Source organism: Mchenga conophoros, linkage group LG5 (genome assembly GCF_057382185.1).
Source record: "Mchenga conophoros isolate Kocher_MC1m ecotype Shallow Benthic linkage group LG5, M_conophoros_male_GT1.1, whole genome shotgun sequence".
Lineage (NCBI taxonomy): Eukaryota > Metazoa > Chordata > Actinopteri > Cichliformes > Cichlidae > Mchenga > Mchenga conophoros.
Genome location: NC_140530.1, coordinates 33,890,171 through 33,918,105, shown reverse-complemented (window position 1 = coordinate 33,918,105; position 27,935 = coordinate 33,890,171). Strand labels below are relative to the sequence as shown.

Below are 27,935 nucleotides of genomic sequence, written 5' to 3'. Positions count from 1 at the left end.
ACTTTTGCGGTAAAGTTGAGTGTGGCAGTCGGCATACAGAAGTAGCCCGGTGGGGGGGCAGAGCAGGCATCCAATAAGTTTCACACATCTTTTCTTTGAGCCAAGAAATACTTTGCTCCAAACCGCGCGGGCACAGGGACGCGGGAAAATATGGCTGGTCTTTCAGCCTGGTTTTGGAACGAGAGGTTCTGGCTCCCTCACAACGTAACCTGGGCGGATCTGGAGAACCCAGCTCCCGGGGTGGAGTATCCTAAAGCCGGACACTTGTTTACCGCCTTACCGCTAGCTTTGGGAATTTTCGTCGTAAGGATACTCTTTGAAAGGTTCGTATTTACCGCTCATGGCGTTATTTCTTCTTTAAAAGGGGGAGAGGGGGAATCTCCAAAAGTTAATTTTAACGGATGCTGTGCCCATCAGCAGGAAGATGTGTAAGCTAGCAGTGGGAGGACCACTCTCTTTAAATCACGGGTTCCCAACTTTTCTCACGCCAAACAGCCATTTCGTTATAGTCAGTGACTCAGCCTCCAAACTGCTGTCTCAACTGCATTTTTATTTTGTAGTTTCTTGTCCTTTTTCACTTCAAATTTAAGGTTAAACATGATCAAAGAAGGCTAACACGGTGGGGAGTTTACTAATGGTGATTTTGCCGGAACACTCCCTTGTCAAAAATAACATCTCAGGTGAAGCTTGTTTAGTAATCAGAGTGTGCGTTTTTAGTTGTCTTGTGGGGGTAAAGAAGAATATGTAGCTATCGCACTGCTAGTCCGCTACTTCATATCAAACCGGCACATCCTCTCGTCACATAGTATATGATTAGGAGCCATCCGTAAAACGGTTGGGTTGTGCTTTTGTTCATTCTGCATAATTGAAGAAGGGACACGCAGTGTTTCGTACCTTTGGATAGTAGCCAGCTGCAGGCCCTGCCACACAACTAAATGTCTTGAAGGCATTTGACTCTGTCACTGCACAACAATGAGTTTCATTATTTGTTTTTATAGTTGAGATATTCTTGTCTTGAGATATCTGATCTTCTTCCTCAAGTGCAGGTTTACTGCTTTAATTGTGATTTATTTATTGTTTTTTAAAAGATAGCATGTGGCATTTCCATGGCAGGTGTTGGCTGTTACAGGTGGGGCATAAATGTACCGACCTCTTTAGAAGATCTCAGTTCCTTAATTTCAACCGTTTCTGTGTGATTTAGCCTGTCTGTCTGGAAAATGAGCGATAGAGGGGATGTTGAAGATTAAATTTGAAAAACTCTTTCCAGACCTTGTAAAGAAAATGAATCAGTCACTGGTTTCCCACCTGAGTTGCCGCCACAATGGCTGACAGACCTGAGTGATAACAGGAAAACCACAGAGTCAGTTTTGAGCTGTGCTACGGACTGACCTGATAGGGCGGTTTCACAAATGTCAACTTGTTGTTTGATTGAAAGTTTTGATGAAGGGTTTGTTTAGAAGTCGATGTGTTGGGAAAGGTTTTGTCTGCTTATCAGTTTTTCAAGCTTGACAAACCAGTCGTGGAGGTGTGCGTAGTGCATTGCTTCAGTGAAATGGCATGAAGCTGAGCTCAGATAAAGCCCTAAATTCATGTTTTAGAAACTCATTAGCTAGGATTATTTAACACTTGTGTTATTTCATTTCTTCATTTAAAAAATAAAAATCCTGTTTCTCTCAATGTAGAAGATGTAGGATGTCAGCTTGTGGAGAAATATCACAGGTGTGATCTAGTACTTTGATATTTCTGAGGAAGTAATGAACAAAGAAACTGTACAGTTATCTGGTCGGTGTGGGATAACATGTTTCTGGCAGCGCTTCTCCTACTTTCACTGTGCAGGGAGAAGAGGATAAAGCTCACAGTGCTTGTACACAGTATATGGAACAGCTGTTTGGCCTCGGTGTTGCATATGTATGTGAACATGTATGACTGCTTGTTTGTCCTTTTTCTGCTCTAATCCTAGAGGTTACTTTCGAGTGCTCCCTTATTTCCCAGGGGGTCACCACAGCAGATGGATCTGCATGTTTGATTTGGCACAGATTTTTGTGCCAGATGCCCTTCCTGACACAACCCTCCCATTTATCTGGGCTTGGGACCAGTGGTGTACTAGCATGTGACCCCCTGAGGCTGGATTGGTGTCTCCTCCCAGTCAGAAACTGGGCAACTTTCATGTCTGAGGCACATGTGCTAACCTCTATAATTAACCTATTTTATGTAAAACATTACTTGTATATAGATGCTTTGTTAAAAAAAAAAAGGTTTATGGAACAAAAAAGTTGTTCAAATATGCTGGAGTTTTAACCTCTTTGGACAACAGAAATTTGCCACAAAGTTTGTTTTTTTTTTTTCTCATAGTGTATGTAGGTCTGCTCAATTATGATAAAAGCAATAATCACAATTACTTTGGAAAGACATTAATCGTTCAACATGCTTGTTCTGTTATTTTACACAAAAGTAATCTTTTCATCCCAATTATGTTATAATTCGAAGTAAAATTTGTAATTGAATTGCAAAAGTCAAATTAAACACCCCGGCTTAAATATATGTGCAGTTTTTGGTTTTGCACCAATAATGAACCACCTCAAAATATCAGGTGTTCACAGGAAGCGCTGAAAGCAGGCAATTGTTTCTGGATGTGTTTGTCCAGAACCTTGCACTACGTCATGCATCCCTAGTTTCTTTTGGTCAGCTGTTGCACATGCTGCTGCTTTTATTTGCTCAATAAATGAACAGTGCCAGTTCTTTTGTGACACAGAACCACAAGACAAGCGTTGTATATTAAAGGATAATGCGCAAAATAAAAAAAAAAATCCTTAAATAATCTTAAAAGATTGAACAAAAAACTTTAATTGTATCATTCTGTAAGTTTTATTCAGATGATTGTCTTTAGGTAATTTAAAGGACCCGTATTTCTCAAGAAATTTCCACAAGGTTAAGAGTTCATCCATGTGTTTTTACAGCAGGCCTAAGCCCCGGGAAGATTAAGCAAATCTGTCCCCTGACATCAAAAGCATGACGGTCTGAAATTCCCTCTGAACATCGCCTTTGCAAAAATGAACACCAGCGTCCAGGCTCTGGGGCTGCTTCGCCCTGATATGTGTAGGCAAAAACTTTGAATAGTCAATGTGTATCAATGCTACACAATATTATGCAAGTTCCTGTAACTCAAACCAGTACTGCTACCCCTAGCAGAGAGATTATTTTAAGGGTAAAACTTTCTCTTGAAAAACTTAAACCTTGGTTCTTTGGGGGAAAATGCAGGTAGCGTCACAACAAACAACAAACAGATGCTGACGCCAAGAACTACACCTCTGCTGGTGCACATGACATATAGAAACACACAGGAAAGAAGGGAATCTTCTTAACAGGACAGCCAGGACAGACAGACGATTATAATATGAGCTATTTCTGTTAGTATTAGGTAAGTACTATTGCTACTCAGGGGTGAGTTTACACTTTACACTTCGAGGGACATCTCGAAACAAAGTGTTCAACTTTGGCTGGTTAAATTTTGACGTAGTCAAGTGCCTGTAAATAAGGAGCAATCAGATATTGGAGGTGGTGAAGGGGAGCTGCTGAGCTGTTCGATAAGAAGCACATGGCACTGAGCCACCTGTCTCAGGTGCCAAAGCTGCTACTCAGGCCCTCTCTGATGAGAAGGTGTCCTCCGACAGCCTCGTGCAAGGTGATGTTATCAGAGAGCATTTACTGCGTGACTGTCTCATTCATTTATTAATCAGAAGGGGAAAAAAAGCACATCACAGCTTTAGTTCCTACTCTGCTAAAGGAAATAAAGCTTGTCGCATGCACAGCACTGCACTCACACATGGTTCACACACAGGTTCAGTACACTTATGTCACTGTTGGAGAGTAGGCTCAATTTTTCTTATCATTTCAAGGAGTTACTCAGCCTAATCCAACCAAAAAAACGACACGCCAGTAGGCTTACGTTATGATTGTTATTTCAGCATGCGCTGGATAGCTCAAAATACTAATAAACCCAATCACCTTAGCTGTTGTTGCCATGCAAAAGAGGGAAATAATAGGTGGAAGTCTTAGCAAATTTAGCTCTGTGTAGGTGGATCTTAGAACAAAGCATGGTGCCATAGTTAATTTCAGATCTCAGAATTTAAAACTGATCTAACTTAAGCTACAAATTGTGTTTTGTTTTTTCTTTTAACACTTTATAGATTAGCATCAGAAACCCCTCAGGATCTGTGGTAATAAACCTCGTTCTTGTTCCAGCATGTATAAGTCCTACTGTTTTATCAGACAATATTATTTGATAACATCCTCTAACGATTAGATAACGTATCAAAATCTTACATTTCACCTTCTACTGTTACTGTCTTCAAAGCATATGCCTTTGTCCTCGAAAAGCTAGGTTCACTCATGACATTATTTGCAGGATTTGTCTTTTGCCTCCAGGCAGTGCCTCACTCTGACTAACCCAGTAACAGCCCCCCCACCCCCGTTCTGGACCAGTTCATTCTTGTTCGATCGTAATCATCGTTTTGCCACTGGAGCTTATTTTCTAGATGTGAGCAGGCAGGCAGTTTTGCGTGTGCAAGCCATTGTAGGCCATGTCATGAGTTGTTAACAGTGTCAAAACTACAACCTGAGATGTATATAGGATAATAATTAGCCAAACCTGGTTTCCTAATCTGCTGCGGTACCTTTGGTCTGTGTCCTCATAAACTCTGTTATTCTATATTCTCTGTTCGTCTCCTTGTTGAGAGTTCAATGTCCTGACTACATAATCTAACCTTGTCTCTTCCCAAAGTCATGCTTCCATGTTAAGTCATTTGTGTTTCAAAACACATGCTGTAAAATCAATTCAAATGAAGGCCACAATTGCGTCGAATACTCTGCTATAATTAGCCTGTGCTTCAGCCTCCGCTCTGGCACTGGAAGGTTTACCAGCGTCAAGGTGGTACGTAGATCAGTGCTCTTCCCTTCACAGCTGTTCAGTACAGAGACCACACCAAGCCTGTCTCCTGGTAACAGGCCTTGTGTTGGTTAGGTCGTCAGTTTCTGAGAAGAAACAGGCATGTTTTGACATTTAACATAACTAGGTTAGCTTACACATGTTGCTGCTTTCCTCTCCCACTGCCGTTGTCTGACGACCAGCTCTGCAGGCTCAGACTTGAATGAATATTTGTTAATTCATGCTTTCCTTTATCATAAATTTAAGGACCAGTTGCGCCCAGAACAACCTTGTGGTTGTTGCTTGTGTCTGTGACACGTCAACTCGCGTTTTGAGTGTGCAGCCATTTAATAGAGATTGCAAGAGAGCTAATGTAGGCACTTAACTCTGGCGTCAGTTAAGAGCTGCACACTTTGTCGCATTCAGCACCGTGCAACCTCTGAGCTTTTATTTGATCAAAATGCCAAACACTGATCCTTGCATGTTGCCTTTACTTGTAAAGTGTTTTATGCTCACGGTGCACTGTAAAACATGGACTGCCTTGAGTAATGTTTAACAACATCGTGCCACATGGAACTCCTCTATCAAACTTCTCTGCAGAAGTAGGTGTACTTTGGATTTAGTTTTTTTCTTTTGCACCAGTATGTTACAGTCATCATGCCACTCCAGTTCACTCTCAGTATTATGTTCAGTTTGTGAAGCGAAACTCAAATGACATTTAAAACCACCTATTTTTATTTTTATTATAGAGCCACATGTGGCTCTAAAATATGTCTTTATTTTCTTTGAACTTTATGAAGAGGGGTTAAATACACTGTCTACTTTGTATGATGTTGTATAAGTTATATAACCAAGCTACCTTGAAACGGCATACTTGTCATTGCTCTTGTGATTTTTAGCACAAGGAGAACAAAGTACTGAGAGGTAATTGTCTTTCTTACGGGGAAGGAGACAAAAAAAACAGGGAGGACTAGAAGCTTGAGTGGTTTCATGTTAGACAAAAGACATTGATTTTTAGATTTGTGAGAACTTTTTCTTCTCTCTTTTGCGTTACTCATAAAGCAACACAAAGGCACTCAGGCTATTTTGTGATGAATTGCAGTTTCCCACCACTCTGTACACCACCAGCACAATAGAAGTTTAAACATGTAGAGGATTTTACTGCAATTCAGTCTGGTTTGCTATTGCTAAACTTGGACTTACAAAACCTATTTGTATACCAGAGATTTATGTTTTAATCTTAATGGATCTATATTATCAAACCTAAACCTTCTTGCATACTGGATAGAGTAAAGATAAGACGTGAGTGCATATCGAATTATAAAGCATTATAAATCCTGGATCTTAATTGGTCAAATGGGCAGGAGGTTAGGGTAACCCTAACCCCATATTGATGTATGCATGCATGAAAGTCAACAGTGATATACAGCAGCATAAACTCAGTTATTTTTATTTACATAAATAACAAATGATATTGCAAGTGTCTGATTATATTTACCTAGCATGCCACTATCCTGCTCTACATTTTTGTTCTTAGACTCTCTTGAGGTAGCTTTGCATGATTAAAAGTTCAAAATAATCCCTATATATCTTACTCTTGATCTTAGAGCAGTTCCTCAGGTTATCCTGTCTGAAACAAAACATGTTAACTTTCTTGCCTCCCTTTAAAGCAGTTACTCTAAAACTTTTTCTGGCGACCTCACAAGTTTATTAATTTAAAAACGTTACATTTTGTTAAATAAAAGCAGGCAAACTCACATTTTCTTTAGGAAAAAAACAGTCATTCAGACCCACCTAAACCACATCTTTAAGCCAGCTGTTTTCTGATTGGCAGCCACCCATAAACGCAACAGTTCTGTGAGATGATCTAAGATGCCCTCTCACTGACATCATAAAGACCCAGCAGTAGAAGAAAACTTTCTAAGTGACAGCTTTTAGAGCTTTTGGCTTTGCACATATGCTGACCTCTTTATTTGAAATTTTGGCCATGTTTAATATGTCCATCTATTTGAAATATTTGACAGACAATGAGAAAAAGTAATAGATCCCATTTTTAAAATATTTTCTAAAAGAAGGAAATTGGCTTAAATTTGTCAAGTTTACCTGTTTCTGAGCCCCATTCACTCAGTTTCATTTTTATTTATAAATTTTTTTATTTTTTTTTTATTTTTAAAGACAAGAATGTCAATCTCATTGATAGGGTAACAGAATCATTGCCAAAGTAACAGTGGGAGGACACAGTCGTGTCCAGAACTTCTGGAGCTAATATTAAATACTACTGCATCATGTGCGATTGCTTCCCCAGTGACCATCTCCCCAGAAAATGGGATGCTCTGGAAAATCAGTGCATGTGACTCGTGTTTAAGCTTTTATTCATGTTTCTCATTTGCTCCATGTGCACAGTTTATAGGGTTAGTAATACAATATCTTCCTGGAAAAAAAATACCAGAGTCTTGTGAAATAAATCTAGAGTATTAAAGTTATACCAAAACAAATATTTAAACTTTCTTTTATCGCTTACTGACTACATTTTTTCCAAACCTCCTTCAATACTCTAAGTTTACTCGAAGGAAAGTTCAGCAGTTTACCTCAAACCGCAGTATCTTAAAGTTGTGTTTGTGGGACATGATATTTCAGACTTTGTGACACTGTGATGATTTACAGAATACCACTGGCATGAACTGTATCTTGTGTTTTTGTGCAGCTACACTAGGGCACCGGCTGTAGTCGTTAATTGTCTCCTTAACAACAGGCTGAAGTGACTCACAGCTCTCGTACAATAAATACATGAATATGCTTATGTACATAGAGATTTGAATCTGAAGCTTCCTTACATAAGCTTGTAACATCACTACGTGTAGGCCAGAAGAAGCAGCTTAGGAAATGACTGTGGCAACACACTCACTGCTACATTGTCTTCAGTGGAATGTTTTTTGCTTCCTTTTTTCTGTATTACAGAAGAAAATCCATGTTTGCAAATCACAGGATTGTTCTGGTGTAATTTGTAGCAGTCTAGATTTAAGCTCGTCAGTAATACAGTTTAAACACATAGTTTAAGGCCATTGTTTCTGCTGCACAATCTGGACAAGTATCAGAATTTGACCTTTGCGGCTACTAGACTGTGCAGCTGTTGATTTAAAGTTGCACTAGGTGAATGTAGCACTGTCCACCTGCCATACCACATACTGTGTGACAAGTCAGAACAATGGAAGTGCAGTAAGCACAGCTCTCACTACAGAGAGGAGGAGCAGGATAAGAAAGTAATGCAGGATGTTTCCTGTGGGGAAAGCACCGAATCATGCGCAGCGTGGTTGAGAGATGAATGATTGGTCTACCACATAGACGGTATTTTTAAAAAAAAAAAAAAAAAAAAAAAGGGACGTAGCTTCAGGATCTGAAAAATAAAGTGAGGACCACAGGGGTGATGCAGGCCACTGCAAAAAGTCTTCCATTCCTATAGAAGGCTGTGGGGAAAAAGGACTTCTCACCTCTGGAAACACTTTTGTGATGAGTTTGTAGTTTCAGTCACTGGCCACCCCTCCACCAAGATGGCAACAGTTAAAATGTTCAGGTTATAAAAGTCCAAACTCATTTACTGTTTACAACTTGAGCCAAGATGATTAAAAAAGAGAGCGTTCAGACATCAAGGTCTCTCTAACAGAAGTAAAACTCAGGGTTTTGTAGCGTAACTTGTGGAATGATTATCAATTGCCTACAGGTGCCTTTGTTTCCGGATTGCTGAGGTGCTCACCGCACTCATATCACTCTCTGTCACTCCTCGTTTGCTATCACCGGACCTGTCTTTAGCCCATCTGCACCCACAAAATTCCCACAGTAGAACAGGCCGCTGGGGGCCTGGTTACACTTGCAGGATGAGCATGTCTGCACAAATGATAAAACCTGTAGGTTGATACCAATATACTACCATAGGTAGGTATCACCTTACAGCATGTATCTGTCACGCTCTAATGGATAATCTGCATATTACAGCCTGCACAGAACAGTAATCAGCCAGCATAAAAAAACAAGTGGCCTGTGAAATTGTTTGTGATTACAGGCAGTAATACATTTAAACCTGCTCTCAGCATATGACACTGTGAACTGTTTGCCTTGCCTGTTGAGCCACAGCATGTCTTTAGCATTTAGACAGACATTTGTGGTTTCTTTCCTCGCTAAAAGTGCCAGTTGAGTCATAATGCAGAACAGATCTGCAGGCAGGGATCACACAGGCTCAGAATGCCCATCCCAGAGTCTGCGTGGGCTAAATAGAGAATTTGTTTGTAAATTATTTTTGAATATATTCAAACCTACCGTGGACCTGAAGCTGTATGTGGGGAAAACAAGCTGACCCAAATAAATCGATGCCTGACTGCTGTGCATTGTATGTTTGCCAAACTTGCTGTCTACAACAAAGACACTCTAGACTGAAACTCTTACTTGAAAAAGAAAATGTACAAATTTCACAGATTACATACTGTGTTTCTCCGTATTAAACCACGAAGAAAGATGCTGCCTGACAAAGGATTGAGAGATACTTAAAAATCCTGCCAGAATTGGCCATGTATGTCTCATCTGAAATAGCTTGTGTGCATGCCTTAGCAACAGAAAGTGACTTTCCATCTCTCATCGCTGTCACAGATTTATTGCCGGTCCCTGTGCCCGAAGTCTCCACATTCATCAGGGTGCTGGAAGAAGAGCTCAGCCCAATGCAGTGCTGGAAAAAGTGTTTACATCCATCACAAAGGTTTGCATGACTTATTTCACTCTATTAAACATTTTGGTGCACAAGCATCAGTGCTCTTTGATATTATGCCTGAGTTCATTCATGTTATCTGTCAAATCAAGACGAACACGGCACTTGTGTTAATATTAAAAGTGCCTCGAGACACAAAATCCACTGAATTAAGATTTAACTCAAAGGCTGACATAATACAGTCATGTTTGCCTGGTTTTATGGCATTTCTGTGTGGTGGGGTGTGTTAAAGACTTCAGAAAAATCCTCTTTTCTCGCATGTGATTGCTACTGGTATTCTGCCCAAAGAAACTGCTGACATAAACATCAGCTTTTACTGTTTATTCATTTAGTGTTGATTCATTAAAAGCTCTGTTTAGACTGTGCTTATGTTAGAATTTTATTCTTATTCTTACATATTTTTTTTGTCATCACTAATTGGTTATTTTCACCCAAATAAATGAAAATAAGAAAAGGTCGTCGTTTTGATATAAGTAAGTGCTTATGCGAAAAGAAAGAATGTTTGCACTCGAGATTGGAACTTAAAAGGTCTTATAGTAAGCACATACGATTTAGTAGGTACGCTGAGAAGTAACTCTGATCTATATCACTTTTATTTCTTTGTAACCTTATTGCTGTGGCCCTTACACAATAGTCGCAGTTTCTCTTGTAACCTGTTGGAAAAATTAATTGCCCAATCCTGGAATTAAAGAAACGGTTGCTGTTGTAACTATTTCATGCGTAGTTGGAAAACATGTTAAAATGATCAGCTTTTTTTTTTCTATACCATATGTTCGCAAATTATGTGCTATCATGATGTAAATTCCAATAGTGACAATTTTATTGTACACTCAACAAAGCCAATACAATACCTGTCTGTCATCAGATGCAGTTAAGCGGAAATATTTCTCCAGCATTTCTGTTTCCCTTTCTGTAAATAACACCACAGGCAGACAGTGCAGAACTGTCGATCGGTGCAGTTAAACTCCACCTGATCATATAGCAACTTTTCCCTACTAGGTCTTACAACTTCTGACAACTTTTTAAATATCTAATAACTTTATATGATCTCAGTTTGATAAGAAGTCTCAAAATTTTAACCTCAAATTGTTGTTTATTAACAAAGCAATAATACACAGGCTGGATTTCTAAAATAACCAAGCATATTTTATTTCCCTCGGGTTTTCAGTTTATTTATTTTGTCTTTGTTCTCATGACAGAATCCAGACTCTCGCCATCTGGATGGCCTGTCCAAGCAGCTGGACTGGGAGGTGCGAAAGGTCCAGCGTTGGTTCAGACACCGCAGGAACCAAGACAAACCCAGTACACACACTAAGTTCTGCGAGAGCATGTAGGTTAACTCCTATTGTGCTCACCTTTAACCTCTCTGCAGGCTCAAGTAAACTGTGGATTTGTTTTTGTGTTGATGACGTGTGATGGTGTGCGTATGTCCCGGTAGTTTATTTGTTTGTTTTTTAAATGTGGTTATTTGATAAGATCTTTTTATTTGCCTGGTCCTTCAAGGTCTTTTTCTTGTTTTGACTTGGATTAAATTAACATTTAGATTCAGGATCAGTTTACGCTGGAGTAGGAGTAGAGACCATGCACTCTAATTCTCAGCATTATTTTACACTTGTTGTTCTGTGGTTTTTGGTTAAAATGGTCAATTTCTTCTCCTACTTCTAGGTGGAGATTTACATTTTATTTGTGTATATTTACATATGGGTTCCAGTTTCTGTGGCAGGTGAGCGCACCCACAAATGAAGCTTTGATACTGTGACAATAGTTTTGTTACCAATGTTATTTGATATTTGTTAGAAGTCGGTGTATTTAATGGTATTGGCAATGTTTGGTTAAATAATGTGCTTTTGTCTTTACTTATTTTTAGTCCCCTTGGATGTGGGATACACGGCATTGTTGGTACGGTTACCCCTACCAGGTATGTTGTATCTCTATTAATTCCTTAAAGTCCATTAAACAAGCAGTGTTAACCATAACAGTCATTCCCAAATTGAAGCAACCAAATGAAGAATAAACTATTGATTTCTTGGTGATTGGACTGTACTCAGTGTTCTGTGAAAAGCTGTACTAAATAAACTGATGCACAGAAAGCCATGTGCAGATAAGTAGCTAATGTTGACTTTTTTTTTCCCCTGTCCGACTGTCACTGCAGAAGCATTATCAGTATCTGTTTGTTCTTACTTCACTTCCTGATCTTCGGTACACAATAATGTGTCATAAAAACCAGCCTGACTACTATTTATAGCTCACAGACATTGCTTTCCTGTTGATAGCCCTATATTATGCTGAGATTAAAGCTAATAGTAATTCAGTTCAATTCAGTTTTATTTATACAGCACCAAATCACAACAACAGTCGCCTCAAGGCACTTTATATTGTAAGGTAGACCCTACAATAATACATACAGAGAATAACAATCATATGATCCCCTATGAGCAAGCACTTTGGCAACAGTGGGAAGGAAAAACTCCCTTTTAACAGGAAGGATGCTATACTATAATCTTCTGTTCTTGTTGGCTGGCCTGATTTTTAAAAAATTCTGAAATATTTTAAATGTACTGAATGAACCTCACAAGTTTTACAGGCACTGATGTGTTGATTGTCATTTAAGAAAAGTGAAGGACATTTGTCATACACTTTTTATCATATCATATGTGCGTCAGGCTTTTATTGAACAACATCAAATACAAGAAATTGAATGCGTGACACTTTTTTTATGCTTTACTTCTCAGGTACTTTTATCACACATGTTTGTAACACAATTTATCAGTCACCACCAAATTTATTTTAATAAACTAAATCTAGCATTGAATTGTAGTTTTTAATATGAGAAGAATTTTTAGTTAACTCTCATAAAAATAACCGAAACACTGTTGTAAAGTTACTATGATAAAATAAAAAATGTGCAGAAAATGTGGTTTAAGTTTGTTATCGCAACCTGTCTAATCAGGCAAATCTGCATTGAGATATTGACTTTGAGTCAGATCCCATCAAAAGTGCTTTGATTAAATTGAGTTACCTTTTTCTGAACTTCCAAGTAATGCTCCCCTAACAGACAGCCTTCATGAAGCAGTAAGTAAAACAATTAATAATGAAGCTGAACAAGTTAAAAGAATAAATAAGTGGAATATGTAAGCTCAAAACAAGAAAGATAAGAAATAATGACAAAATACAAAAATTTTGGTTTGGACTATGACTGGCAGGAAGCGGTTCACTGGAAAGCACAGCCTCATGCAATATTGCAACATTATGACATCATTCTGATTCACTAGGCAAAGATCACGTTGTGCACTGCGATGTTTTGCAACACTCCAACAAGTGGTGACAGCGTGTCGGTCTCTAGGAGAGTTTTAAAACCGGCACTTTAAAATAAGTGAAAGTCATTCAAACCTTCCTCCTGCTTTCTCTCTCTCTCTCTCTCTCTTCCCTTAGGCCATGACTCCAGGTCTTTATCACTACTATGTGACAGAACTGGCCTTCTACTGGTCGCTCATGTTCTCCCAGTTTACCGACATTAAAAGGAAGGTGAGGGGAACACTGATCACGTGTTTGCTAGATCAAATCGCAACAGATACTCCACAGCTGCAACTTTCCGTTAAACATTGGTCAATAAGTCTTTTGTTCCTTATTTGGCAGAGAAAATGAGAATGGGTGTGTATGTGATGCAGGGTTTTTCACATCTATGCACATAACATTAAACCTTAATTTTGACTTTGATTTATTAACCGAAAAACCAAAACAAAAAACAATATAACACATGTGACTGTAAGTCACATGTGTTATATTGTTTTGGGAGGGGGAAGGGTGAAGCCGATGCTGCTCAGTCTGGATTCCTTGCATTTTCAGCACCAGGGCGCCCACTGTCATGTGATTGCAGGCTATAGCGGGCCTAAGTCTGTTAGAAGGATAGAAGTTCCACAGAAACGCAGCGTATGAGAGGTTGTTTGTTACAGCTGTTGGCGCTTTCCTTTAATGTCTTAATTTTTTTTTCTTTCTATGCAACAAATGCCTGGCAAGTGTTTTAATTAAGCAGCTTCCAAATTTCCTAACCTGTTAATTTAATTAACCATATTTGCTTCTACTCAGGTGATTGCTTCACCGCCAGATTTTTTTCATCCTTCGCTCTATTTTTGCTTTGTGTAAGAAAAATATTGTGTGAATATTTACATTAAAGGATTTTCCAAACAGGTAAAAGGGACTTTACAGATTAAAGGTTTTAGGGCCTGTCAGAACAATCTGCAATAACAGTTTAATGTCCCACAGGCAGGAGATGTTAGCACTGTATGCTAATGGTATCTGACACACAAATGCTAACTGAGGTTTAACAGACTATCGGTGCATCTGTCTCTCAACCCCTGCAGTCTGCTGCTAAAGCCCAGACGACCTGACTGTCAGATGCATGTTTTCTGCTTTAGCATTAGTCGCGATGCCTCTTTTCAACTGAGATCTGGCTGCACTGTACTGCATACCATCACCGGATCTAAAAGCGGCGTCACGTTGCTTCAGCAGGACCTGGACCTCTTTAGTCATCCAGGGTTTCTGGTTGGAATACACCCGGAGACGTTTGTCCACAGTGACACTGTTGACACAGAAGTTAATATATGAGAGCACTGATGTTGTGTGCTCTTCAAGGTCCTGATGTTCGAACACGCTCCAGTCCGTGTTTTCAAAACAGTCCTGCAGCTGATGTGATGCACCTTCTGGCCAGGTTTTCACAGTTTTTGTGACTGGGGGGGCTCTTCTCCTAATGGGAGTGTATGCAGGGATCAACAGCATGGACATGTGGTAGTAACGTCTTGTTGTAATAGTCTCTAACCTGCAAGTATCTAAAGAAGTCGTGCTTTGCCAGTCCGTATGTATCTGAGATGGTTTCATAGCTTTGGAATCCCCCATTTGTTGCTAGTGAACAAAAAGAAGTAATTCCTCTCAGAGACCACTGTTTAAAGGTCCCATCCAGCCTGGCAGGCACAAACTCCGGGTCATAAGCTATCCAATTCAAGGTCCTAGCCTGTTTTTCTATTTGTAGTTTCCCCACTACCCTGAACCATAGTTTCAGGGTGAACCGGGTCAAATGGTTCAAATCTTTATAAAATTTTTCAGCTTGGTTCTTATTTCCTAAAAGTGACTGTAGTGGGAAGTCTAATTGTGTAATTTCCATATTTTTCCATTTAGCTTCATAGTTTGGGGAGCACCAGTTTACCAGGGGCTTCAGTTGTGCAGCGTAGTAGTAATCTTGTAAGCATGGCAAAGCTCTCCCTCCCTTCTCTTTTTTTAGTTGCAGCGTTTTGTACTGGACCCTCGGTCGTCTGCCGTTCCAGATGAACCGTGAGATCCATCCGTCCCACTCGTCAAATTGTTTTTGGGGTATCTCCAGGGGTAGTGACTGGAAGAGATAGAGGATTCGAGGCAGAACGTTCATTTTAATTATTTCTATTCTATTACTCATATCCAATGGGAGGAGAGACCACCGAGTTAGGTCAGATTTGATCTCTTTGTTGAGACATGTCTTTCGTTAGGTTTACTCCCAAGTATTTTATTGTGGTAGAGTCCCATTTGAAGCTGAATTTCTTTACAGTTTCCGGTCGAGGTGTATAATTGAACGTAAGGGATTGAGTTTTTTGAATATTTAGTTTATAGCCAGAGTAGTGATTGTAGGCTTTTAGTAAGGTCATCAATTGGAACAAACTAGATTCAGGATTTGTAATAAAAAGAAGAACATCATCCGCGAACATACAAGTCTTGTGTTCTTCACCCCTGATCATTATTCCCCCATTAACTCTGTTTTCTTGCTTTTTTTCTTCATTTTTTGGAAACAAACAAACCACAAAGCAACGCATTGAGACATGAAATACGCATTTCCATTTTATTTATGAAAAATGACAACTTTTAGCTGTTAATGTACAAAAACATCTCATTTGTCTCTTTTTAGTAGTCAAGCAGTACTAAGCAGTAATACTGGAAAAGAACATTTGGTATGGCATTTAGCTTCTGCAGTACAGTCACCAAATCCAACTGACGCAAATGATACATATTCCAAAACTATCACCACCGAAGCACTTCAACCTTACAGTACCATCTAAATGCAAAACATGTTGCAGCAGCACAGAGACTTTGAAGCTCAAGGGAGAGCCTTTTTTAGATACCTGCAGATAAGAGAATATATCAGGAAATACGTACAGGGCTTTGAGAGTCTCAGCATTTCCGGTTTCGACAAGTGTCTCCATCTCCAACTCCATCACATCTGATCTTAAGTTCAATTCACAAACCAGAAACAAATCATATAAATAATATATATGTAGTGGCACACGTGGGTATCTGAAGTCATTTCCGGTGCTGTGCTTAAAAAAACGTGAGCTCCACCGTGAGAAAAACGCGTTATTTTCATCTGCATTTCAAAGAGCTGAACAGCTGCGCTGAATGACAGCAATCACAAAGTATTTTAAAAATCCACACGGCTGAAAACTTTCACGTATAGCTCGCTTTAACGTGACCACTCTGCTAGCCGAGTGAAGCTACACGCACATTTACGTTCCCGTCGCTTACCCGCCATCACGGACAGCCTGGTGACAGCACAAACTATAACGGAAGGGTTTTAAAAGTATTCCGTGTCGGTGACAGCAGTGGACGTGCAGGCTCCACGTGATCTCTCCCCGCGTTTCACATCCACGCGGCTAGGGCCGGTGCGTTTGTGTGACGCTGTTGCTAGGCATTCTTTTTAGAAGTGGGCGGGGCTTATAGGCATACTTCAAAGCAACTAAATACTGTCACGTCACAAATTTGCGTGTCATCCTTGCGCAGGGGCCATGCTAATCTTCTCTGTATCGTTCCAATTTTAGTATATGTGCTACCGAAGTAACACAGGACGCACATCATTACAAAGACCTCGAAAACCTATAAATAGGGGTGCTGCTACAGGTACTGTCATTCAGTTGAGTCCATGCATCGGAACCAGACACACGAAGTAAGAGAAAACACTAACACGAAAATGTATTCAGATGACATTAACGCAGCCACTGTGGGTACCCTCGTAGATGGCTTTTTTGATAACCTAAACATGTCGCAGGTGCGATCCATGCTGGCTGGTCGCCCAGATGACTGCACTGTCCAGCTAATGTCTCACATGGCTGCTCAGATGGTGCAGCTCTGCCCGGAGTCAGATCACGGAGCCAGAGAAGGCTTCATAAAAGAACTGATCCAGGTGTTGTTAGGGAGATTTGCACACTGTACGTGCACCCAGTCAGGCAGCCAGCAGGACAATCAGCAGGTCCCACAGACAGAACAACCAGAGAAAAATCTGGAGTCCTCGCTGTCTGTGGAACCTTCACAAATGGCAAACACAGAAGCCTCAGAGGCTGAAAAAGCAGCCGTGGCTTCTGAGGAGCAGAAACCCTCTGCGTCACCTCGAGGTGAAGCAGAGAGAAAAGGGCTCATAAGCGCGGTCCTTCAGGCTGTCCTTTCCCAGGCTGCAAAAAAATCCACAGCCTGCCCATCAGACTCCCTCCACCAGCGCCTTTTAGATCAAATCTGCTCTGAAATAAAAACAGCAGATTTGACTTTATCACCAAAGGCCCTACAAGATCTTGCAAAGGTCATTTTCAAAGACTTTTGCAAGGAAGCGCTCTCCAACCCAAAACACACCTTAACTCTATTGAAATTAGGAGAGCCAACAGTTGACAAACTTTTCATCTCCATCTTCAAGAAACACTTTGTAGTGTCCACACAGAAACTTGAGCCAGAGTCTTCTGAAATCAAAGCTCAGAAGCAGCTTTCAGTTGAAGTCTGTGTGGAAGAACTTGTCAGGCGTGCTTTCAAAAAGGCACGCGTTCTGTATACAGATGACACAGTTTCTGAAATTACAAACCGTTTGTTGAAGAAAATCTGGGCTGATGTCCACCATATCGATTTTCAGCCCTCCTCGAAGTCCTTCAGAACCTTACACAAGGTCATTTACAAATCTCTCCTTAAAGAGTATAAGGACCCCGAGTGTGTCACGATTCTCTTTAATCTCGACCATGAAGTAGGTGAGCAAAGAATCATCGAAACCTTTAAAGAACATCTGATGTCGGCAGCGGCGCCAGCAGGTCGCATCAGAAGGTTCTTCTCATTAATAGGTCGGAGGTTAGCCATCACCCGCAGAGAGTCGCGGGTGTTTCCCCTTTAAAAACAACAATTTGACATTGACTAGCTGGCATCAAAGTGACTCTTAAATTGGCTAACAACAAACAATTCAAACAAGCCAATTTATTTAACATCCAATCGAGTCATTTTAAACACCCCTGGACCGGTTGCGGCAGATGACCGTCCCTCACTGAGCCTGGTTCTGCCGGAAGTTTCTCCCCGTTAAAAGGGAGTTTTTCTTCCCCACTGTCGCCAAGTGCTTGCTCAGAGGGAATTGTCCGATTATTGGGGTCTTGTTTCTAGTCAGTAAATTACTGACTAGAACACTCTAAATTATTGAACAAAAATTTTTGTGGGTTTTCTTGTGTGTCTTCCACATTTCAAACCCCTCAGTTTTATTGTTCAGTCCCTACAACGACCACCACCACTTCTGTTGTGTTTGTTATTTCATTATCTTTTTGAAATATAATGAGATTTGATGTGATTCACAATTTAAAGTTTAATCAGTGACTGCAAGCTACCTGCTTTCTCAGGAAACAAAGCAGCCACAAACCGTCAGTATCACAGTTGGTATTAGGTTTCTTGTTAAAAGCTGTCTTTGGTCTGCACCAAACACATCTGCCGTCACTAATGCCAAACCTGATTACTCAGTTCAGGCGACATTATGCCAGCAGGCCTGGAATTTGCCAGTATGTTGATTGGGAAACTACGGTGGACGTCAAAGCTTTTTTTTTTTTTTTTCTCTCTCCGGCCTGGAAACTTCTATTTCAGTTTACAGACAAATACTTTGACACCAACCACTGCAAGAGTTACCTGCTGGTTCTATGATTGAAATGAAGTTTATCTTGGAGATTGCTTTTGGCATTAAATGATTTGTCGTTAAGTTGCATTTTTTTTTTCAGGACGGCTGCTTTTGGACAAACTGGCCTTTTCTGAAAGTAGAGTGATTTATGTTCTGTTAATTTGCCAGACATCCTGAAGCATTTTAGTTGTCAGCGCAGTGACATTTAGTTGTTTATTTGCTATTATTTTTCATAGGCGATCACAGCTTAATGTTATTCATGCCCTTCTTTTCCATCGTATATAAAATATGACTGAGGTTTTTGGGTTGCTTTTAGTGTTTATTTTGACTTTCTTCTCTCTAGATTTTTGTGTCTGTGGGAGAGGAAAACTTTAATATGGTCATCTCAGCCTGGCTAACCTGCTATGCAAAGAACAAGAAATATTTTGAGGCAATAATTGTGCAGAACTATTCTAGTACAGTTTAAGGGTAAAAATAGGGCGTTAGAAAGGGGCGTAATAGGTCCACATTCAATGGCTTGACTGTTTGCCCCTTTAGTGTTTACATTTGTTTACTATGTTTCTGATTCATGAGGACATTACATGCGGCATAATCATGTGTTTTGCCTTTGTTGCAAACATTTAAACTTATGGTACTTAGTCTGCTTACAGACATGAAATACAGCTTCAAATACTGACCTAATAAATGTATTGGCTGAAGTTCAAGGGTTGCCAGAGGGACTGTAGTTCAGCCAAAGTGTGGCATTACTGCAGGCACAAAATGAATTCAAAGGTAGTTGAGACAGTTCAGTATGGAAGTGGTAGGCACACTTCCACATGCACATCACAGGAGAACAGTCATAGAGCATATACAGTGCTCTGTATAGTGCTCTGACTTTCCTATTTTCTTTACTTATTTTTTAGGACTTCCTGATCATGTTCATCCATCACCTCGCTACAGTCAGCCTGATCAGCTTTTCTTACGTCAACAACATGGCGCGAGTGGGGAGCCTCGTACTGTGCGTCCACGACGCCTCTGACTTCCTGCTAGAGGTCAGTTACTCACGCTGGTGTCAGTAAGCATTTTTTTTTCTTTGCTGTTTTGCATCCTGTACATGTTAATTCCCTGGAAGCTCTTCAAATCGCCACCTGCTGCTGGTTTGGTTTCACTGTCCTGGCAGAATTTAAAAGTTTTATTGTCATATACACAGTAAAATATATTTTCCTGTACAAAGAAATAATTCCTTTGCTGTCACAGTAGATGCCAAACAGAAAAAATGCACATATAAAATAGATGAATAGAATAAATCATTTAAAAGCAATATAAACAATTACAAGGAACTATACTAAGCAGACTAAAAAAATTAAATAAAAATAAAGATATGCAAAATATATACCAAAATACTCTGAGCTGAAACGGCTGTGTACATATTTATGTAATTTATAATGCAAACTGCAATATTTTAGATGAGCTGCGAGCTCCTGTCAATTGAAAGCACATATGACACGCAGCAGGAATTACGATGAAATGGTCAGGACACGTAGAAACTTATTATGGTAAAGGGAGTAAGATACAACTGCCATTGGTAATTGAGCAGCCTTGGTTTTTTCCCAAAGGATATTTATTTATTTATTTATTTATTTATTTTTGCCTGTCCCGTTTGGCTCTTTTGCCATCAGAATTATTGTCTAAAGGCGAAGACAGATGCCCAACGGATTTAAGGATATTTATTGCTTACCAGACTTTTTGCTTATCGCCAGTTGGGTCTCTAAACAATGGAGATGAACTGGAACCAACTTCTGTTTTTGGTAACTTCTTCTTATCTGTGCTGTGATACAGAACAAAACGTATTATAATGCTTTATTTGTGCTCTTTGCTTTTGTGTGTGTGTTTCAACAGGCGGCCAAAATGACAAACTATGCCAAGTATCAGCGCTTGTGTGACTTCCTCTTCATCGTCTTTAGCGTGGCATTCTTTATCACACGGCTTGTTATATATCCAATATGGTAAGTACACCAGCAGTGTCAGAATGAATAGCTATAGGTGGTTATAGATTTTAGCTTTTTTCTTTTCATCTACCTGTTGTGCATTGGGAAGGTTATGTTAAACAGCTCTTAAATTTAAAAAACAAAGAAGAAGAAGAAGAAGAGCATAATCTGTTGTCACCTGATTGGCTGTGACATATCTAACAGCTGTCACTCAGAAACACGCAGCCTGCACTTAATCTGCAGTGCTTAAATGTATTGCTGCTGACCTAAGAATAAAGAAAAAAATGCCATGTGCTCCTGTTTAAATAAAATTATAATCTGAAACGGGTAGCAGCACTGTTCTAGATCAGATGAATCCTTTTTCAGGACGTCTTAAAGATTCACTGGCTTTACCTCTGGCCCAGAACACTGAGATCAGTGCTGGTGTTTACATTCAGGGACATGTTTGGATGCCTGCTATTCCTCGGCAGAGACCTGGATGTTGCAGCTCAACTTCCAGAAAGAGAGACAGTCCTACAGACAATAGGGAACCTATCACTGGCAAAAGTAACCTGAGCAGCTATATTCAGTGTCTTGGTGTGGATGAGTGATAAAGCTAGTGTTGCCGCTGCAGCTACCTGGGCTGAAATCTATACCTGTGCTGGGGAGGTGGGTCTGTTGACAACCTGTTGTCACTCAAGTGGATGTAAAGGAAGACATGACCTCACAGACCACTCAAGTGACATTACCGTAGATCTGTGTTACTCGCTTGCATCGCTGCCTTTGGCTTGCAGGTCGGGATTCCACTCTGTATGTTAAAGTAAGACTCGTTTAAAGAGTGCTGCTTAAGCTTATTTTCAGGTCTATTTCTGGGACTATAACATAGCCAGTCTTCACACATACGCCTGTTTATCTCCTCCTTCAAACAGGGTCCTGAACTCTACTATGTTTGAGAGCTGGGCCATAGTCGGGCCGTATCCGTCCTGGTGGCTCTTCAACGTTTTACTTCTGGTCCTCCAAGTGCTGCATATCATCTGGTCCTACCTCATAGCCCGTATAGCCATCAAAGCCATCCTGCGAGGCAAGGTGGGTCACAAGGAGAGTTCAGCTGTCAGGAACTGTTTATTTTGACTAAAGAAAATCTCCAATACAAGCTATTATAATGACAAGATTCACTCATTCACATTCATGGACACTTTATTGTGTACAATTTGTTAGTACCACCCTTTGCCTTCAGAACTGTCTTAATTCTTCATGGCACAGATTCAACAAGGTGCTGAAAACATTTCTCAGAGATTTTGGTTCATGATAGCATGTCAGTATTCCACAATGTTCCACCCCATCCAAAAGGTGCTCTACTGAATTGAGATCCTGGTGACTGTGAAGGTTGTTTGAGTGCAGTGAATTCAATTTTATATTCAAGAAACTGATTTCAGATTACTTAGGTTTTGGGATGCGGTGCGCTGTCCTGCTGGATCACATGATGCTACACTGTAGTCATAAAGAGATGGACATGGTGAGCAACAATACTCAGGTGGTCTGTTGCTTTAAATGCTCAGTTAGTAATAAGGAGTTCAAAGTGTCATTACACAAGCACCATTGTACCATTGATACAGAGCGGGATTGAATAATGCTTTGGTGGTGTGTTCAGGGATGCTCTTCTGGATACATTGGTTCTAACTAGTGGTTATGTGAGTTTTTGTACTCTGTCCATTCTCTTATGTCCTCTGACATCAACAGTGAAGTTTTGCCCACTCACTGGATATTTTCTCTTTCTGAATATTCACTGCAAACCCTATAGATTGTTATCTGGGTAAATCCAAGTAGATCGTCAGTTGCTGTAACAACAATGGCACGTTCAAAGTCATTTAAATCTTTTTTTTTTTTTTTTTTTTTTAATTCTAATGCTCAGTTTGAGCTTCAGCAGGTTGACTTGACCATGTGTACATGCTGCCATATGATTGGCCGATTAGGTGTTTGCCTTAACAAACAGTTAATGTATGTTTTATATCATGACTTCTGAATGTGTACTTTGCACTATTCCCTGACATTTTCATTTAATTAAAAGCAGGCCAGTCGATAATGAAAATCCTCAAATTGGGCTTTGAATGCAACACGTCAAACCCTTCCTGCACAAGAGGAACACAAAGTGTATTGTCACCTGGTAGAATGATTTTTGTAATGTGGTATGAACACCTGCTAGTTTCACTTCACTACAGTTGACACACCCTGGGCTGGAAGTTTATATTTTTATTACATTTGTGTTTGGTATGTTAGCACACCAAACAGAATGTTTGTCCAAGATGACACCACGGCTATTTTTGGTAACGCCTTTGCTGCCTCTTGTCTTTTTCCCCTCCATCCCTGACTGTGTCTCATTCTCTCTGCAGACGCAGTTTGCTTCCTCTCCCTCTGGAATGAGAGAGGGAGATCCTGTCTTTCTGTCTATCTTTGTCCAATGAGCCCTCCTCCGCTGCTCTCTTGCTTCTCTGCGTCTGCTCTGTCTGCTTGACAACTTCTCTGTGTTTGGCTGTAAGTTTCTGTTCACTCCCTCTGCCGTGATTTCTTTCACAAATCATCCGTCCTATTCGTTTGCATAAAGACTCATAGTAGCTGCAGTAGATTTTGATTAGACAGTCGTTGTACTGAATTTGAAGCCAGCAGTAAGAGGAGAGTAAATGATAAGTAATGTGGTAAAAGTGTTATGAATGTCAGGTATGTCCCACTGTTTCTCATTAGTGAGGACGGTGTCGAAATTGTCCCACAGCACCACCTTGTGGCAAATGTTGTGAGTATAATCCAGTTGTTACACTAACTGCAGTTTCCATTAATATGAAGCATCTTCTCGTAACGCTTTAATTTGTTGTTTATTACTCGCTGTGAGTCAAACTAAAGCGTGAAGCCACGTTCCAAGACCCTGTCCCTACGCCCGCTCACACCATTTGCACATTTATGTGAAAAGTTCCTTTAATTATTTCTTCTTTCAAACAAACTAACTGTAAGTGGAAGTGGGTAGTAAAGCCCTCCACCACTGTGTCTGCATTGATGCAAGTTCACTAACCTCATTTGTCAAAGGTGCAGCATCTTGTTTTGCGTCCAATATGGAGGAAACGTCAGAGTAATAACCAAGATGAGCTTTTGTGGAAGTGTTGTGCACTTGTTGGCCAACAAGACTTTGGACGTGTTTCTGAAAAAGTGCTTTGAAATACATGCATGTTTATTTTTTCTGTAAATGTTAATAAAAAGGAAGAGCTTTTTAGAAATATTGTAAATATATGAATGTAAGTGAAATAGAAGAGACACTTAGTAGTAATATAAATCATCTGAGATGTTGATTAGAAGTTCCTGTTTCCATCAGAAATGGGCGAAGACAAGTTTTCCGCTGTGTTTATGTCCTACCTGGTGTGAAAATGGGTTGCTTACGTCTGATGGTGATGTTTTAATATCAGACAACGATAACCCAGACAAACACAAAATGCACTTTTACGAATGATCATTTCATTCAAAAAATAGCTTTCATCCAAACCTACCTGACCCCAAGTGAAAAAGAAATAAAAATAACAAAGAGAAGAAAGCCAAAATTCACCCACAGCAATGTGAAACTCATTACCAATTATCACAAATGCTTGATTGGTTTTTCCGCTCTTCTGAGGAAGAACTACATTTATTAGGTTTACGGTGTGATTACTTTTTCACATATTGCCATGATGGCTTGGTTAGCATTATAATTTAAAAACTGCAGTGTCCTTGTTAATAAGATGCTAAAGCCATCACCTTCACAAATTACACAGAATGGCCTACTTTCAGTCTGCTGCGGTGTTGGTAATTAATTTTTTAACATTAATGTCATACTCTGCGTCTCCTAGGTGGGCAATGATGTCCGCAGCGACATAGAGAGCAGCTCTGAAGATGAGTCAGCCTCGCCAACACAAGGCTTCAAGACCTCCCCTCATCCCTGTAAGGGAGAAAATGGCACTAATGGCCACTGTGCTTCTGCCAAAGCCCGAGCTCAGAACCACAACAGCTGGTGACGCGGAGCCTGAAGCCCCCTGCCGTTCATCCCCTCGCAGTGTCTTAGAGAGCTTTGTCTTCTGACATTCCTCTGACGCGCAAAGTTCACTCCCACATTCTCTCTCTCTCTCTCACACACACACTACACTGACAGTGAGTGCACAGAGATTCATGTGTTGGTGAACTGATGATAGATAGACACTGGGTCGTGTGATGAGGCGACACGTAAAAGCTGCAATGAAGTCTGTTGAAGCGAGTGATTTGCATAGCCTTGTTTTTACAAATGTTGGGATTTATCCTGTGCTTGAAGATGTTCTTTGGATTCAAAGTTCTCTCCCAGTTTTATTGGTCAGATGAACTTGTTTGGTTATTTCTAAGGGTTAATTCACAACAGACAGCACAGGGCACAGGTGTGTCACTGCAGACGTAGCAACATTAATGTAATATTACAGCTCTTAAAAGCACGACACCGGCTGTGAGAGACAGTGTGGCTGAACATATCTGCCCTTTGCAGTTCATTGTGAAACGACCCTTTACCGCAATGTTGTGAGAGATTTGTTTTATTGTTTGTTTTGTTTTTGTTTTTTACTTCAGAGACCAAAACGTTGATGAAATTGTTGGATATCACTGCCTGTAAAGAATTCCAGATATGAGGATAATAATAAAGGTCTGCAACTCCTACTTTAGTACCTAAAAAATGTGTCTTTCCAAATATATTCTGTTAAGTGTTTCTGCTTGTCTCATCTTATTTGAATCCTATTTCAATATATTACACAACACTGTGTAGCTGAATGCATTTAATGTCATATAATACAAACAATTACATCTTATTCCTGAAATAGTGCAGCTCAGAATGAATTTGACAGAAGCCAGTGATTAATTTTCTGGGAGCTTTATAAACAAATCCTCGTCTTTAAGGTGGCCGTGCCCTTGCTGGAATCACACAAGTGTCCTCTGAAGAATAAACATCACGATTCGCTGCTGGATAAAGACGAGGAGGAATGAGAAATGTCCACATGTGTGCAAAAAGCAGAGCTTTTGTCAGTCTTTGATGACTTCAGGATCCTGGTTCTCTGCTGCCAGCTTCAGCTGCTTCTGCCTCTCCATGTAGCGGTACCCTCGCATTGCACACAGGTAGCCCCCGTACACCGTCAGCAGCATCATCGAGGCAGAAAATGCCCGATAGCCGATGTCTGCGAGCCGCTTTCCTGTTACCATGCTGGGGATCCTGAAGGAAATCAGGAACAAGAGATTAAAATGGGTTCATAAGCTGAAAAGTAACCAGTGACAACACTGCAAACATCACTGGTTCTTAAATCAAGAACTTGAAGTCAGTTATTAAAGAGAGAATATTTGTTATCTGTTAATTTGATAAATACTCCCAACATTATCACCATCATCCACACCTTTTACTATACGTGTGCATTAAATATAAGTACTGAACCCGCATGTTCCTGACAAGTAGTAGACTAAAATGGAAATACTCAACTATTGAGAAGTACTTGATACTTCCCACCATTGGACTGGACAAGCTGGAACAAGATGACTGAGATTTTATCAAAAACATTTGCTCCTGGCTTGTCACACAAACAAGCTCAGCTTTACCAATCACACCAGCAAAAACCTTAATTACAAATTAATTAAGTCTCAGGACCTCCTGGAGGCAGTGAGGCATTAAATCTTTTAGTTTTTATTCCTGCCAAGGCTTTTGTATCTTTAATATCTTATATTGGTAAACATTGGAGTCAACAGGATTTACAAAGTGCTATATAGAAAGTATATATTTTTTTAGTTTCCTGATGACTCTGCATTATAGTGCCTTTTCTCTGTTCAACATTAGAATCAATCAAGTCTTTTTTGCCACTTAAAGTATTTTTACAGAAGTGTAAGCTGCCCTTTTGCCTATGTTTCTACTGAAAAACACATTGTTACAGTTAATTCAACTTTTTACTTTACAAGAAACGCACTACAACATCTAACCTGTGGCAGGATTGTTCTTTCTGCCTCAAAAAGAGAGATATGTTTGATAGATTATAACAAGTAACTTCCAACAGTTTAAATACAGGCTAAATGGTTAAGATTTGTTTACATATTCCATCTCCGAGTTCCAGATGTTAGATCCGCAGTTAAACACATGCTGCTGATTTAGGAAACACGCCCACGTTAATTGGTGATAGTCACAGTTTAACATGACCTGCTGCCTTCCCAGTAAAAGGTAATTTCACCACAATATTCTGCACAAAATAAGCAAATGTAGCTTGTTTCCCCCGCGCTGAGCTGCTGGAGCTTTTGTTCCCAATCAGAGTCACTAATCTGGGTTAAAAACAAAAAACGACAAACTGGATTTAAAAAGAGGAGATGGCTACAGAGCACCTTACAAGTGAACTCGATTATTTAATAAGAATTTGGGGTGTTAGCATTTAAAATAAACAGATTTAATGACACACATTGATTGGATTGGTAGCCGTGTAACATGCAGAATGTGGTACAGTGGAATATATAAACAAATCTAACCAGTTAACGTAAAAAACATTTAACGTGGAACACCGGAAATCACTTTTTGGCTGGACACCTGGGAGCTGTTTTCATTCTCAGACAGGACAAGTTATCTCCTCCCTGTCAATGAGCTCAAAAACAGCTGTTGTCCAGCTCTGTGCGTGCGCATTAACAACCGATACACGACTCGAAAAAGCTCTCGTGGTCAACACTTTTGTCTTTTCTTACCTGGAATTATAAGACTGTGCTATCCTGCGTTATCACTCTCAATGTCAGCACAGCTGCTATGCTACTTTAGCGGACTCGCTTTCGTAAGGTGCAGGTACGGGCACTCAAATGAGACATTTCTCTTGATTTGGCAAAACAGCAGCGCGCCACCTACTTACGGGGGGTGTTTGCGGCAGCACACAGAGTGAATCTCTGAGTTTTGAGATATTTCCCCTATAGTACTTAATCAAGACGCTACGGTTTATTTCAGAAGAACATTTTACAGTGAAGGTGCATTGTGGGACAAAAGGCAGGGCTAGTTGCTAAACTGTGAAACAAATAAAAATGGCCTGGTAAAAATAAATAAATAATAATAACAGCATTTTAATTGTGAAATATTGTTACGTTAGAGAAGGATCATATAAGTTGAATTTTAGTGGTCTACAAAATGAAACTGCATGTTTATTTTTATTTTTTTAAGTAAGTAAAATGTGATCAACTATTTTATACGGAAGCGTAGAGCTTCCCCGTGGCCATTCATACAAAACCAAAGAAAAAACACATCCTGTTTTTTGTCCAGTCCGCTATAGATCCGACTGAGCTGTATATGTGTCCCACTGTGTAAAATGAGTTTGACATCCCTGTTGTAGACGCAGAGACCGTATCAGAGGCTACCGT

General features: G+C 40.0%; 2 protein-coding genes and 1 non-coding gene across 4 annotated transcripts; 1 reads left to right on the top strand and 2 right to left on the bottom strand.

The window, feature by feature from the left end:
* cers5 (ceramide synthase 5) lies at positions 1–25,284 on the top strand. Of its 2 annotated transcripts, none has more exons than XM_085275054.1 (10): positions 1–323; positions 9,563–9,668; positions 10,877–11,007; positions 11,343–11,400; positions 11,545–11,595; positions 13,110–13,202; positions 19,500–19,628; positions 20,476–20,582; positions 21,473–21,629; positions 22,934–24,403. In XM_085275054.1, the coding sequence occupies exons 1-10, from the start codon at positions 151–153 to the stop codon at positions 23,003–23,005; spliced, it is 1,077 nt and encodes a 358-aa protein (XP_085131180.1). In that variant the 5' UTR covers positions 1–150; the 3' UTR covers positions 23,006–24,403. The 2 variants fall into 2 exon arrangements, with proteins under 2 accessions (XP_085131180.1, XP_085131179.1); XM_085275053.1 differs by lacking the exon at positions 22,934–24,403 and adding an exon at positions 24,410–25,284 and having other exon boundaries at positions 3–323.
* Positions 16,431–16,536, bottom strand: LOC146574956 (U6 spliceosomal RNA). The gene has a single exon (XR_014892594.1). It is a non-coding gene; the product is annotated as a U6 spliceosomal RNA (small nuclear RNA).
* Positions 25,285–25,336: 52 nt separating the features above from the next.
* On the bottom strand, positions 25,337–27,425 carry cox14 (cytochrome c oxidase assembly factor COX14). Its single transcript, XM_085275057.1, has 2 exons — positions 27,279–27,425; positions 25,337–25,782 (listed from the first exon to the last, which is right to left on the bottom strand). Exon 2 carries the CDS (start codon positions 25,770–25,772, stop codon positions 25,596–25,598), a length of 177 nt encoding a protein of 58 aa, XP_085131183.1. The 5' UTR covers positions 25,773–25,782; positions 27,279–27,425; the 3' UTR covers positions 25,337–25,595.
* Positions 27,426–27,935: the final 510 nt, after the last annotated feature.

What these genes read in the sequence shown, in the direction of transcription:
- cox14 (XM_085275057.1), bottom strand. Translation starts at nt 25,772, where the DNA reads ATGGTAACAGGAAAGCGGCTCGCAGACATCGGCTATCGGGCATTTTCT.
- cers5 (XM_085275053.1), top strand. Translation starts at nt 151, where the DNA reads ATGGCTGGTCTTTCAGCCTGGTTTTGGAACGAGAGGTTCTGGCTCCCT. An exon ending in ACTAAGTTCTGCGAGAGCAT is followed by an intron (nt 11,008 to 11,342) that starts GTAGGTTAACTC and finishes TCCTACTTCTAG; the next exon opens with GTGGAGATTTACATTTTATT. An exon ending in CCTCTGACTTCCTGCTAGAG is followed by an intron (nt 19,629 to 20,475) that starts GTCAGTTACTCA and finishes GTGTTTCAACAG; the next exon opens with GCGGCCAAAATGACAAACTA.